At 43.1% G+C, this 14,161-nt stretch overlaps 1 protein-coding gene and 1 pseudogene across 1 annotated transcript; one reads left to right on the forward strand and one right to left on the reverse strand.

The window, feature by feature from the left end:
- Window positions 1-1,665: 1,665 nt before the first annotated feature.
- LOC127776279 (uncharacterized) lies at window positions 1,666-8,350 on the reverse strand. Its single transcript, XM_052302639.1, has 5 exons — window positions 7,912-8,350; window positions 6,311-7,171; window positions 4,899-5,099; window positions 4,621-4,816; window positions 1,666-2,101 (listed from the first exon to the last, which is right to left on the reverse strand). The coding sequence occupies exons 1-5, from the start codon at window positions 8,098-8,100 to the stop codon at window positions 1,902-1,904; spliced, it is 1,647 nt and encodes a 548-aa protein (XP_052158599.1). The 5' UTR covers window positions 8,101-8,350; the 3' UTR covers window positions 1,666-1,901.
- A 377-nt stretch (window positions 8,351-8,727) lies between these two features.
- Window positions 8,728-9,858, forward strand: LOC127776985 (glucan endo-1,3-beta-glucosidase 10-like; annotated as a pseudogene).
- Window positions 9,859-14,161: the final 4,303 nt, after the last annotated feature.

Below are 14,161 nucleotides of genomic sequence, written 5' to 3' on the forward strand. Positions count from 1 at the left end.
ACAGCAAGATTTGTAGCACTCAACAGTAACTGGTTGAAAACCGAGAAATTCGAAGGTTTCGATATGGGGCGAAAGCATATGCCGAATGAAATTTCGAATGGTTTTCGAGAAATTTATATTTCAAACGGTAAATTCGAGCGGAATTTGACGCACCGGGGGTGGGGATCGGAAAGGTAAAACCTGGCACACACTCATGCATCGTTCTTTGTAAATAACTGAACAGTTCATGACCTATGAGACGCCTGTTTGTGCAGGGAGCGAGGCTGGTAATTATTGAGTTACGGCCGATTCGTTCTGTTTCTGAACAGTATTTTCATGTTTCTTGTCTCACAGAAGTTAGTCCAGTAGTACGAGAAGATTTCTGGCAGCACTGTTACTCAGCTAGATGACGGCCTCACAGTTTCACATAACAGTGTTTACCGTGCATGTCTCTGCTAGAAATGTGCAGACGATCGACACCCCGACCAAAAGATATGGACTGCACTGTTAGAAAAAGGCTACCCTATACGGAATTATCCTTAGATAATAGCTCTTGTCCAGGAAATAACTCGGCTGGCAACAATTATTTTTCGCCGATTAACAAATGATCATAACCCCAGGACCAGCATTGGTCTTAACTATAAAAAAACACTGTTGGGTGTACCATTGCCATCCATTATACTCTCTCCATTCAAAAAAAAAAACCAATCCTAACTATAAACCTTATTATGTCCAGATAGAAGATCCCTCCATTTTTTAATAGATGACGCCGTTGACTTTTTCTTATATGTTTGATCATTCGTCTTATTCAAAAAATTTACGTAATTATAATTTATTTTGTTATGAGTTCTTTTATCACTCATAGTACTTTAAGTGTGATTTATATCTTATACATTTGCATAAAATTTTTGAATAAGACGAATGGTCAAACATGTGAGAAAAAGTCAACGGCGTCATCTATTAAAAAAGGAGGTAGTACAACGTTAGAATTTGACTTTTTTTTAACAGATGGTGTATATGGTTCGTGGCAGGATCAACTAAAATCCAATAATCACGAACTGAATGGCAAAATCTAATCAGTGTATGTCATACAAATCCTGTTTGGAGGAGCTTCACTAGCTACAACTTTTAAAATCATCAGCTCCCCCAAACAGTTTATATTCTCATCCGTATATATCTATAGAATCTAGAAAATAAACTAAAAGTTATAAACAGAGAGAAACTCAGTTTTTCAAACTCCAGATACGTAGCACAGGTGACAGGTGCATGCAGACCGGCCATCATGATGCAGCAGATATTTGTACTACAAAACTAGGACTCGTGACTCTGTAGTAGTGTACCCAAGAAAAGCTGACTGCAGCCAGTATAATGGGTCTCTGTAGTCACAGGGTATGGTTGCCAGCATCATGCAACTCCAGTGCATGGTCTCTTGTACGGTAATGCCGGAACGAACCAAATACATAAGTAACATAACAGTGCATCTCCATAGGATTCACATCTCAGTTCCCGTGCTGCAAGAAAGAAACTTTCCAGTAAGGCTATGCCTTCAGGCTTCAGGACCTTTGGCTATGGCTGCACACTTCTTGTGATTTCTATTGAATGGTCCCCTGTGGGCTATGGCCCTATCCTTCTCAGGAAGGCAGGGGCTTGAACAGCACAAAGATATAGGTTCAAAGATCACCATTCAGAACAAATGATTCTTTTCTTTTCTTTTCATTTATCATGATTCACGCAAACGTAACAATTATATATACAACATTTACAGAGTGGTTTTTCTGTTTGTGGCACTGGAGAGATGATCTATTTGATGGCAACGAATGGCAAACTGTACAGTTGATAAATCACCCACCCAGGAGTAAGCAGAGAGCACAAAGCAATACCTAGAGTTACCACTGGGTAATCACCAGGGGACACAATGTGTGTCAGAAATCTAGAGAGGAGTAATTTTCGACCTTCTCAAACAATTTGGACAGAGCTCTGTAGAGGGTAGCGGCAGCAGCTGGCCTGCTCACTGAACCAAGAAGGATTTCTGATGCCTTTATTGGACCACCATAAAATTGGGCATTCGCCGAATGTCGAGTTGATACAACACTTCCATTGAGTGCACAGCCCACAAATGCCCCTGCCAGAGAAGAAGAATAGAAAATGGTGAAGGGAAATAATGGAACAGAGATTACAGATAGAAATTGAGTTGAGCATACATGTGCATATCTATAGCTAGGACATAGAATACCGTCGGGGGAAGCTCCCAGCAGGATATAAAATTTCAGCATGCATTTCATAACATTCCAGTTTTCATTTTCAAAATAAAACTGAATTATATTATTTATATATGCTGAAACATTGAAGATGATCCTCAGCTGTTCTAGCAATCACTGTTTGCAGAAGAATTCGCATGAATTTAATGCTATTAATTTGATTCAAAACCATTACATTTCTTTTAGTCAGATTTGATTATAAAGCAACACAGTCAGAAAGCTGCAAAGCCATTTCTCTCACTTCTCTCCGTACAAAAATATTCAAATAAACAAATTAAATTTATGTTATATCTAATAATTTACTCCCCAGGCACCTGAGTATGATGTATTGATTTATTAAAGGGATAAGTCCATTTGACCCCCCCCCCCCCCCTCAACTCTTCACTTCGTCTAAAATACACCCTTAAAGTTTAAAACCGGGTATTTTACATCCCCGAACTTTCAATACCACGCAGTTTACACCCCCCCCCCCCCCCCCCCCGCGAGTGGTTTCTATCCTAGTTTCTGCAATTAATCAATGGGAATCTCCGGATCTGCAAATCACGTAGCCGGCGAGCAGCTCGTTGCCGCCAGTGATGATCGCGTCATTTAATTGATCGATCGAAATTGCATGCTCCCATTTAATTTTCGATGCGTTTTGCTGTGCAATCGCATACCGCTGGAGTTGATTGATCGATCGAACAGCAAGATGACGAAGCGCGCCGCGAGCAGCTTGTCTCCGCCGGTGATGCACGCTTGACGGTGGAACGGTTTCACTATGGACGGTTTGCATGGATTGGTGATGCTCCGGGCGGCCGCCGCCGCCGGTACACCATGCAAGGACAGAAACTCCATCGCCGCTGGTGCGTCAATAAGGTCCAGCAAGAGCAATCGATGCATTTGCATTCCACATTTCGCGGCGGCGCGTCAAGAACCTCCGGCCGTGGTTGTTCACATTCGCCGGCGGCGGGCGGGGCGGCAAAGATGACGACCACCACGGGCCACGGTGGCGGGGCCGCGGGGGCGGCGTCCGCGACCGCGACCGCATCATCATCGCCAAGTGCGCACGCTCCCAGCGGTGCGGGCTCCTCTAGTGCAGCCGGCACAGGGACTCGTACACACGGTCGGCATTCGACACCATCGTCCTCGCCGGCTACGTGACGGTCTTCTTCCACCCGGACTCGGGCTACACCCAGCACCAGTGGCAGTAGCGCAACCACACCGCATGCATGGCGAGCTCGCCATCGCTCGATCTGCTTCCATGGTGGAGCTCGATGAGGCTTCAAGGTCAGCGTCGGGGAGCTCCAGGCGGCGTGGCTCTCCTCTTTGCGCTGTCTGCTGCGTTCATCGGCATCAGCGCTCGAGCTGACCAACCCGGTGGCTGCTGGCTTGGGAAGAGAGAGAGAGGGGAAGATGAAGAATCAGTCTGACATGTGGGACATTAATTATTTTCTAATATATTTTGCTGACATAGATTGACACGTCAGCGCCACACATTGGCGAAACCACCATATTTCAGGACAGGAGGGGGGGTGATTTCAATGGTTTTAAGAATTGAGGGGTGTATTATACCCGGTTTTGAAGTTAAAGGGTGTATTTCAGACAAACGCTATAGTTGAGGGGGGTAAAATGGACTTATCCCTTTATTAAATTATCTGAATGTAGTACTTTGAAGTGGCTAGCTACAATTCCAAACCATCATGATCTCGCTTCATTGAACTGCACGGAATTACAAGTATGCAGATTCTTGTTGTCTGAATGTTTGTTGTAAGCTATAATTAGTAAGTGGCTACTGGAAATGGCCACGTGGTTAAAGTTCTCCAGAACTCCTTTTATTTATTATGTTATTCTAAACAACAAACCATCATACAGATATTTATAAGTCTTTAAGCAACGTTGGTATGTTGAACAAAAATGACTGTGGCAAGAAGAAATTAAGGACTAAACAATAATCACAAAATTCAAATGTGTGCAGTATTTGACTTTATAGTGTGTAGCAAAAACTAGTTCTTGACAGCAAGTCCAAGCAGTGCTGCCCATCTCTGTTTGGCTAAAAAGCACCAGGTAAAAGATAAGAGCTGCTCAGAAGCAACCAGCCTAGTGGTATCAATAATTATAAGTTACCTTTCTTTTAACTACATGTAAGAAAGTAAAATGTGAAATAAGGAGCTCACAATCAATAATGCGTCGCACTCCCAGATTAGTTTAGTTCATTAAAAACTCAAAGAACCAAGCATCTACTCCCTGAACTATCTGGTATTCAAGGAAACTTAATCATGTGCAGGTTTGTGCGCTGGTGAATAAATCAGGAAGAAAGGAAGAGTACTTCTATAGGCCAACACGGACAATGGTAAAATGGAAAGGAAGTTCAGTTTTGTTCAGCTGCTAGTTGTTTGAATCATACCTTTGCTGCAACTGTATGTGTAACAGGCTGCATAACCACCATCACCAGCACGGAAATCAGCCTCTGCCACTCGCCCAAGATGACCAGCAGAAGCACTAATGCCAGCCCCAACTGACAGGTGTGCATTTCCACTGAAAGTTCTGATGGCATCAGTATTCCTCAGAACAATGATGTAGTCGGCTAACTCACCTCCAGCCTGCAAGGCCAATAAATAAATAAATAAATATGTTCAACATATGTCTTTGGTGAAACAAGAACACTTGAGCCGTTGCAATGACCTGAACTCCATATCCAACACCATAAGTAGAGATGGCAGAAGGAGGTGACCAGGAACCATCCGCCCTTCGAGCAACAACCAATCCAGTACCAATTTTGTATGTGACCATCATTCCAACATTTACCACAGTAATTATAGCAAGTCCTTTTGCTTGTCTAAGAATCGAATCAGGGATTGACTTCTCCGGTTTCAAACTTCCAACCTTAAAATTGCATTGAAGCACACAAAATGCGATTAGTGTTCTAACTGATTCCAAAATGACTGATCGAACAAGAAGCTGGACAAAAGTCTTAAAACTTTATCATGGTCTCACAAATTTAAGAACAGGTTGTAATTGAATATATGAAGTGGTCAACACTGAATAGCTAACAATGCTTCATAGCATTTAGTGGCTGTGTTCGGCACTTGGGGATGGGAACTAATCCCTCGCACACGCAAAACGGAGCAACTCATTAGCGCACGATTAATTAAGTATTAATCTTTTTTTTTTGAAAAATGGAGTAATATGATTTTTTAAAGCAACTTTCGTACAGAATTTTTGCAAAAAGCACACCGTTTATCAGTTTGAAAAGCGTGCGCACGGAAAAAGAGAGAGGTGAGTTGGGAAAACTTGGAAACGAACTCAGCCTTAGTGTAGCTGGAAAAGAGAAGGTGAAATTTCCATAGTGCAATCTCAACATTGTCAAAGGCAAAAGGAATGGATTCATTTGAATTTCAAAAGGGTCTTCTAGAAAATGCTATACAGACCACACCACTTATTTTCTTCCTCAGGAACTACAAAGGATATGCTGGGATTTAAACCTACAAAATCATCTGAAATCCAGAATAAATGCTCACACTAATAAATGTTCAAATTAAAACTTCATGTGATGCTGGTTTGTGAAAATAATTGTTAGCATGACACCAGAATTTTTTACATTGTGGATAGAATAGAACAATCATGTAAGCTCTCACCATGGCCTGGAATGGTAAAAGGAACATAATGACTAATGAAAAGGCTTTGAAAGAAAAATGGTTTGGCTGAGTATAGGTTTGATAGGAAATTAAGAACTTGGATTATCAACCTTGCTGCAATGGTTTTGAATATGAAGTATGTGGTGGACTAAAGCTGGCTAGAGTTATAGCAAACGCGATTTCGGTTGTGTTGTGTAAAGTTCAGCTGCGCAGAAGAATTGGAATTTTAGGCATGTTCAGTTGGTTCCTAGTACCAATTTGATAGTCATGAACTTGATAAAAATAGACAGTCAACAATTTTTAGTTAAGCAGACATATTTGTCAGAAAGCAAACAAGCATAACAACATACATTTTGGGGCGATATACATGAGAATACAGAGTTCCAGACAAAAATTAGAGGAATGCAAAGCAACCAAGTTATAACACGGACAGGTATTAGAATTATAGGATGGACATACCTTAAAATATCCATATATAGAATTTACAGCCTTGTATATCTCATATTCCATCGTGCGTGCCCATGGTAAGTTTAACCACGACCTCAAGGTGCTCAGGTCTGTCAAATCATTTGTTGGAATCTGACAAGCACGGCTGATCTTATTCATCAAATAAGGCTGAATACACTCAAGACGTACTCCACAAACATCACAAACCCTTTGAGGTTCTGAAGTGCTGAATTTTGGAGGCATCAAGCTTCTACCCTTTGAGCAACCACCACAGAATAGTCCACCACAGAAACGACAATGATGGCGGGAGCAAATTATTGGATGAAAACGAGCTCCACAAAGCATGCAAGAAGGAGCAGCACTGTCAGGCAGCCAGACTGTTGGTTCTGCCTCAAGGAGTGCATGTTCGAGACCAACACTAGCATCTTCAAGTGTATCAGCCTTATCCTTACAAGCCTCTTCAAGAAGCAAATGTGAAATCAGAGACATGCCTTGCCTCCCGAAATCATATGATACAACAGACAATACTTTATCTTTTCCCGCAGAAACCATCGCAGCAAGCACATCCCACATTGTCATCTCCTTGTTTTCTTCATCTATATCCCACAAATCTTCTTCAGCGAAGTACCCACCATTAGCACCAAAGCCCTTTTGCCACTCCTCGTGGTCATGCTTTGTCATCGGTGGAACCGATGGAGGTACCCACATGCCAGTTTGATCACGAAGAGCACAATCATAGTAAGTGTTTTCTACTAACTCCTGCATGGTGGTCATTTCCCTGCTGTATTCATAGACATCACCAACACCAGCACTGCCTACCACGTTATTTCCAGCAAGATGAACCTTTGGCCCTTGCTCAAATGTGTGGGTTCCCTGATTTTTCATGATAAATTATAACAAGAAGCAGTCAGCTAAGTCCACAGCGACATTAATTAACAAAAAATATAAAAATAGTTTTTCTGGAAAGAAACAGAGAGATTGATGAAATATATCCAAGTGTTGCTATTAGAGATTGATGAAGTATATCCCAGTGCTGCTATTTCAAGGAGCTTCCACGCATTGATTATTAGTTAGGCATTCCCAAGCATACGCAAATCATGCTTAGATACAAAGAAAAAGTAAACACATCTCTTTATCTTTCTTCATAGTGTAGCATATGCATCTAAAGAAATCGACAGACCAAAGTAGTTATCACATATAAACTAGAGTCCAAAATTTGCCTGAAAAAGGTACATCCGTGTATCAATCCAAATACGACCTTTTTACATTACAGCATTAGCAAACTTCAACTACTTAATTAGAGTTTTTTGACGCTTGCTGCTCTACACCCTGCAACCACACATGAAACAGCAACTAGCCACACCAGCAGCATTATGCATGTAACAAATTGTTCCTTACTAGTATAAAGCTAGCACCACCTCACCGCATGCTCTCCACTCCTCAATCCGAAGCGCCCAAATAAGCATCCCCAACCAATCAATCAAACACGCCCTCTCCTCCAAATCCCACCCTCAATCCACCACAAACGAACCCTGACACGCAACCACTCCAATCTAGTACAAGCAAAGACCGAAAACCGCACAAAATTAGGAGAAAAACGAAGTGCTACGGACCTCAGTCACCGGCTCCTCCGGGGAGGAGGGGGACGCCTCGGGCTCCTCGTCCCACATCACCGCCGACGGGTCACGAACCCTAACCTCGCCGCCACCGCCACCGCCTCCGCAAGCCGCGTCGTCGCCGAACTGCGGTGGCTCCAGGGCGTACGGGTCGATCGGAGGGTAGAGCCGATCGTTGGCCGCCATGATCAAATCGAGTGGCCGCGTGAGGATTTGGGGATTTTTGGGGATTTCGTGAGGGAATTGATTTGAGTTCGATTGGATTGGAAGCGGAGACGTGGGAGGAGGAGGGAGACGGCTTGCAAAATAAGTTGAAAACTTGGGGGGGGTTTGCGGGGACGTGTAGGCTACAACAAACCATTGTGCTGCAGCATTTTTACGTTTTCCACCCTTTGATGTGACGTAATACTCCCTCTAGCCGCCTGTAGGCTTCACCTTCTTTTTCAGCGGCTACAGCAGGCGGGCTGCCGGATCAGACGCCCCCGAGCTCACCGGTAGGGGTGGGGATAGAGGCAGCGGCGAACGGCGTGGCTGGGGACGGAGGTAGCGAGCGGCGTGGTGGTAGGTAGAGGGGAGCAGCGACGCGAGCGATACGAATAGCGTGGTGTAGATGACGAGATCTACGGGATTTTTTTTCCCCGTTTCCTGTTTCCTTTTTTTTTATTCTAAGAGTAAAGCGTACGAGCGGTCCCTAAATTGGTGGACGTGTCAATTAGATCCTAAACTCTTAAAATAATTTTTGGATCTCTCAACTTGTCTCGGGTATTATAAAGGTCCAAACGGGTTCCAACTCGCTCTGTGTGTTGACGTGGCATGCCATGGTGGCGTGTACGTGTCAGTAGAACCCATATGTTAGCCACATATAGAAAAAATTAGGCAAATTTTGCTACAAGACACTTCGACTTCGTGGTTTTAGCCGTGAGATACCGCTCGAACTCACTTTTGGGGGAAAACACTCCATAAACGTGGTAATTTGCCAATGGACGCCATGCTGATTAAAATAATAATTTCCGGTTGAAGAGGAGAGAGAAATCACGTGAAATATCAAAAATACCCTTAGGCCCACATGTCAGCTCTCATATCTCTCTTCTTTTCTCTCTCTATCTTCCTCCTTCCATGTCAGCTCTCGGGCATCAACTACGCCCGTGTCGGCAACAACCTGCCTCGGCGAATGGCCGTGCCGTCGATGCTGTCATCGCTCAGGGTCGGTCGAGTCTGGCTCTACGACGCCGACCCGGCCAACACTAGGGTGGAGCTCGTCGTTGGTGTCCCCGACGAGTGCCTTGCCGCAGTGTCAACTCCCTGCGGCGCTGCATCATGGGTTCGGTCCGTCATCCAGCCGGGGCTCCCGGCGACCAAGATCGCGGTGCTCACCGTTGGCAACAAGGTGCACACCGGCGCCAGCAACTCGTCGCTGTCGTGGTCGCTACTCTTGGCGATGTAGTGCCTCCACGAAGCACTCGCGCAGCTCGGACTCGACAAGCAGGTGGTCATCACCACCACGCACAACCTCGGTGCGCTCGCCACGTCGTACCCGCCATTGTCGGCCTACTTCCACAAGGACCTCCTCCCATTGCTCTGCCCCATCCTCGACTTCCACGCCCGCACCGGCTCGCTTTTCCTCGTCTATGCCTACCCTTCACCTATGCCAAGGACCCCACCGGCGTCGAGCTCGAGTACGCGCTGCTCGAGCCGACCTACGTCGGCGTCTTCGTCATCGTCCAGCCCTCCGCCGACGTCCGCAAGCTGCTAGCCATCGTCACCGCCTGGGTAGGCTGCTACGTGCGCACCGCGTCCCACTCGAGGAGGGGACCGACCTCGCCGCCGCCGTCGTGCGCGAGGGCTCCGGCTGCTACGTCCTCGCCGTCCCCCGCCGTGAACGCCGCGGCGGCCGCTCCCGCCGTCATTGCTATCCTCCGCTGCGGGAGTGGCCACAGTTGGTGATGACGGCGCGGCTCTCCTCCCCGCTGTCCTCTGCTACTCCCGCCGTCCTTGCCATCTCCTCCGCCGCGATGAGCTCGAGCCTTGGCAATCGATGCCGCCCGGTGCCTCTTCGCCACCACAACCACCCCGCCTTCCACCTCCATGCCCTCTCCACTCCCGCCAAGGGAGGGCTGGACGATGACGAAGACGACAGGTAGCACAGCGCGGCGGCGTTATGGAGTGAAGATAGAGAGAGAAGAGAAGAGAGATAGGAGAACTGACGTGTGGGTCCAAGGGCATTTTTTGACATTTCACGTGATTTCTCTCTCATCTTCAACCGAAAATTATTATTCTAATCAACGCAGTGTCCTTTGGCAAATTACCACGTTTATGGAGTGTTTTTCTCAAGAGTGAGTTCGGACGGTGTCCTATAGCTAAAACCACGAAGTCGAAGTGTCCTGTAGCAAAATTTGCCAAAAAATTAAGAACATATTTTTTCTCCTCTCTTTTTTCATTTATTTTTTCAAAATTAAAAACATCATTTCTCCTCTCTCTCTCTTTTTAAATTTTTTTCTATATGATTGATATGTGGATCCCACTGACACGTAAGCGTCACCGTGACATGCCACATCATTTTACTGAGCGGGTTGGAGCCTGTTTGGACCTATATGACACTCATAACAAGTTTGGACCCAAAAATTTATTTTAAGAGTTTAGGGATATAGATGTCATATCCGTACAAGTTTAAGGACCGCCCGTATATTTCACTCTTTTTTTACTAGAAAAGATGTCCGTGCGTTGCAATGGAAAAACTAATGTTATGATAATGATTATAGTTATTTTATAGTTTCATGGGAATTATATAGGACACTCCTGTAAATAAACAATGAATTAAATCTATACCTAATTCTATATCATACAAATAAGTAATTACATTTTTGTTGACTCCATTTAGCTAGAAGTAATTTAGTATGAAGAATGAAAAACTATATCAAATTTCAGCAATTTTTAATGGCTTTAGTGCTTAAACTAAGTTTACTAATGAAAAAATAGTTTAAATCCACTGAAAATAAATAAAACATAATTAGGTCCATGATTAGAAGGATGGCCCGTATCTCTCTTTCACACCGTGGCTGGCTTGTTAAATGTATTGGGCCCATGTGGCAGGCCATGGCCCAAGTCGGCGTAGGTGCCCTGAGAGTCGCCGGATTCGATCGAATGGTTAGGATCGCTCGTGATTTAGATAAAACATTGTATGTTAAAAACCTGACCCAAGATGCATTCCCTTTCTCTCCCACGCGAGCGGCGGTGCACTCCCCCACCACGTGCAACGGTGGCAGCGCCCTCACTCAGCACGGGTGGTGGAGGTGGGGCCCTCCCCCATCATGAGCGACAACGTCCTCTCGCGGCTTCAACGGGCGGATCCGGTGGCGACAGCAATGTCGGCGGCTTGTTGCGGGCGGATCCAGTGTTGGCGGCATCGGCACGGATCCAGCGACGATGACGGCTTCCAACGAGCGGATCTGATGGTGATGGCGGCTTCCCACGGGTAGATCCGGTGGTGACAAAGATTAAGATAAGATCTGTGTAGCTTTTATTATTTTTCCGTTCTTTTTCTCTTTCTTTGGATTGTCCTATTCGATTTTGTATCTATTTTTGAATTTGTGCTTTATTCTCCTTAGGTGATGTGTTACTCGCGCATGTGGGAATGGAGGCCATCGTTTGATTGGACTTATGGACGAAAAATTGATGTGATGAATGAAAAGTTACAAATTTTCTAAGTAGTTAAGATTTATTTGTTCAAATCAACTGTGACCTCGCCCATATGTGCTGATGTGCACGGTAGGATGTGTTGTCACGGAAAAGAAATCCGTCAACCCTGTAAGCAATATCTAGTCAAATCTTGATCAGTAACGGATCTAATCAAACCAGCCCAAAACTTCAAACCAGCCCAAAACTTCCATCTTATTTATTTTTCCTTTTTGATTTTCTTCTAGCCAGATCGCTCCACACCTCCTCAAATTAATATTTGATTAGGCTGAATTGGAGTGCTCGATCCAACGATATAACGGGGTAGGGAAACCGATGCACGCTCGATGACGGATAATTAATTAGTGCGCAGGTCAGCACTAATCGGATGCACAAGCCAATCGGATGATTAGACGGGAATTAAACACGGACGCTGATCTTCTTCGTATCGGATGCATGCGACATACGAAAATTTTCGGCATAAATATTTTTAATTCATATAATAGTAGAGATTTTGGTAGACTGGTTTGTGCAATTTGGTTGGGCCACCTGCTGCTGCTTGGTGGTTGTAATTTGCTGGACAATTAGTTACATCCTACTCATAATAGTTCGATGTTGACTTCGCTTCAACAAATAAATTATAATGTTCTCCTAGCAAGCAAAAAGAGAGAGATTTTTTCCCAATCGATTAACCATGGCTACTAACTAAATTGACTGCTTAAAATTCGATCTTTCAATACCTAAAACAGAATTCTTCAGTCTCAGTACTTTCTATCTCGGCCTCATTCCTTTCACTTTGATCTTTTTCTGCACATGACCGTCTGGTATTTCAGTCTTTTACGTTCCTAGACGATATAAACCAAAATCTTCCTAAACCACAGACCGCAGGTTAATTAGAAACTAATGACCGACGCACCAACATTTTTTTTCGCTTATTTTTTTGCCACCCCTCGCAAGGCCCTGCAATTCACTAACCTTCAAGGTCTGTTTTGTGCTTTGTCCGTGAATGTTAGAGCTCTTCACTTGACAATTTTCCCGTATTATTTTACTTATAATCAATCACTCCTTCATAGATTGTTTTTTTTCTGCAGCTAATCAATCTCGTTATAATAAACCCCTTTTTTCTTACAAAAATACTGAATAAACCGACTTAGCTATCTATTTTTCATGTTACCAAGATTAAGAAACTACCTTTTCCATTTGATTTTTATTATTTATCTCAGGATTTGAGCTAATAGAGTTATATTTTTTTTATTTCATCTTTCAAGTATTTATCTCGGGATTTGAGCTAATCGAGTTGTTTGAGTTAGCATGATGATTTTGCTTCATGGCTTTTACTGATGGCGTGGCATCAACCACGAAACAATTCGTGCTGAATATCCTACTTTCAATTGAAGTGGTTATAGTAATTTTCTTTCCTAGCTTTACTGATCTTTCATAAAAGGTAGTTCCGGCATTTAGATTTGGATTGGTTTCTTTTTGGATGAGTTGTAACTATGAATTTTTATTATTTTTGTTTAGAAACATCATTTTTTGAAGAAATGCTCATATCACAAAAACAATCATCTCATGAAATTTGAGTGTTCCGTTGCAACGCACGGGCACTGTGCTAGTTGATTAGTAAGAGTGTTTATCTTTTTAGAAGTTGGTTTGGAACTCTGAGTTATCTTACAGAAAAAGAAGCAAACCTACTCAGCCCAAGTAGTTTTGTTTTTCTATGGGTTGCTATAATTTTTTTTCCGTTGGATGAAAATCCAATGGTTCATCTACTACGTGATGATTGAATTAATAATAGACTATTCTAACATACACACATTTACAACAATACAAGAACAAAATTATAAGTCATACATAAATATAAAAAGGTGAATAGTCAAAGTGGTCCTCCTAGTTTCACGCAAGGATTAACTTTGTCCTTAATGTTTCAATCTGTCCATATTAGTCATTCAAGTTTCTATTTTAGTTCAAATTTATCCTTGAACCTACATAACAAACAATTCTCTTGATAAATGACACTTATACCCCATCATTCACATATATTAGAGAAAAAATATGAATTCTTTTTTTATAGATAATGCATAGTAATTTATATAAAACAAAAATAAATTATGTACTTGCAAGTGTATACGATAGCCATTAGGCTCAAGTTTTTTATGTGCACATGTTGAAATAATGGGAAGTACACATGCAATGTTGTTTATTCATTTTTGTTTTTTTTTCTAGTGTATAGTTGTGTACATATTAAGGGCAAAAGGGACATTTTCTAATAGAATTGTTGACTAGAAATATCCATATGGCATATTAAGTGGGCCAAGGATGATTTTAAGCCAAAACAAATACTTAGAGGACCTACGTGGACAAAATGAAACATGAAGGACCAAATTGAGCCTTTTGTGAAACTTGAGAGACTAAATTAGCTATTCACCCAATATAAAACTACACGCAAAATGTTTTAGAACTTAGATGAAACTAAAGTAAAACCACATATAACAACAACAATTGTAGTTAAAACGAACTAAAACTGCACATTGTACAACATTGCAATCAGGGTTTACGTGATAACGAAAACCGTGAA

This window comes from Oryza glaberrima, chromosome 6 (assembly GCF_000147395.1).
Source record: "Oryza glaberrima chromosome 6, OglaRS2, whole genome shotgun sequence".
NCBI lineage: Eukaryota > Viridiplantae > Streptophyta > Magnoliopsida > Poales > Poaceae > Oryza > Oryza glaberrima.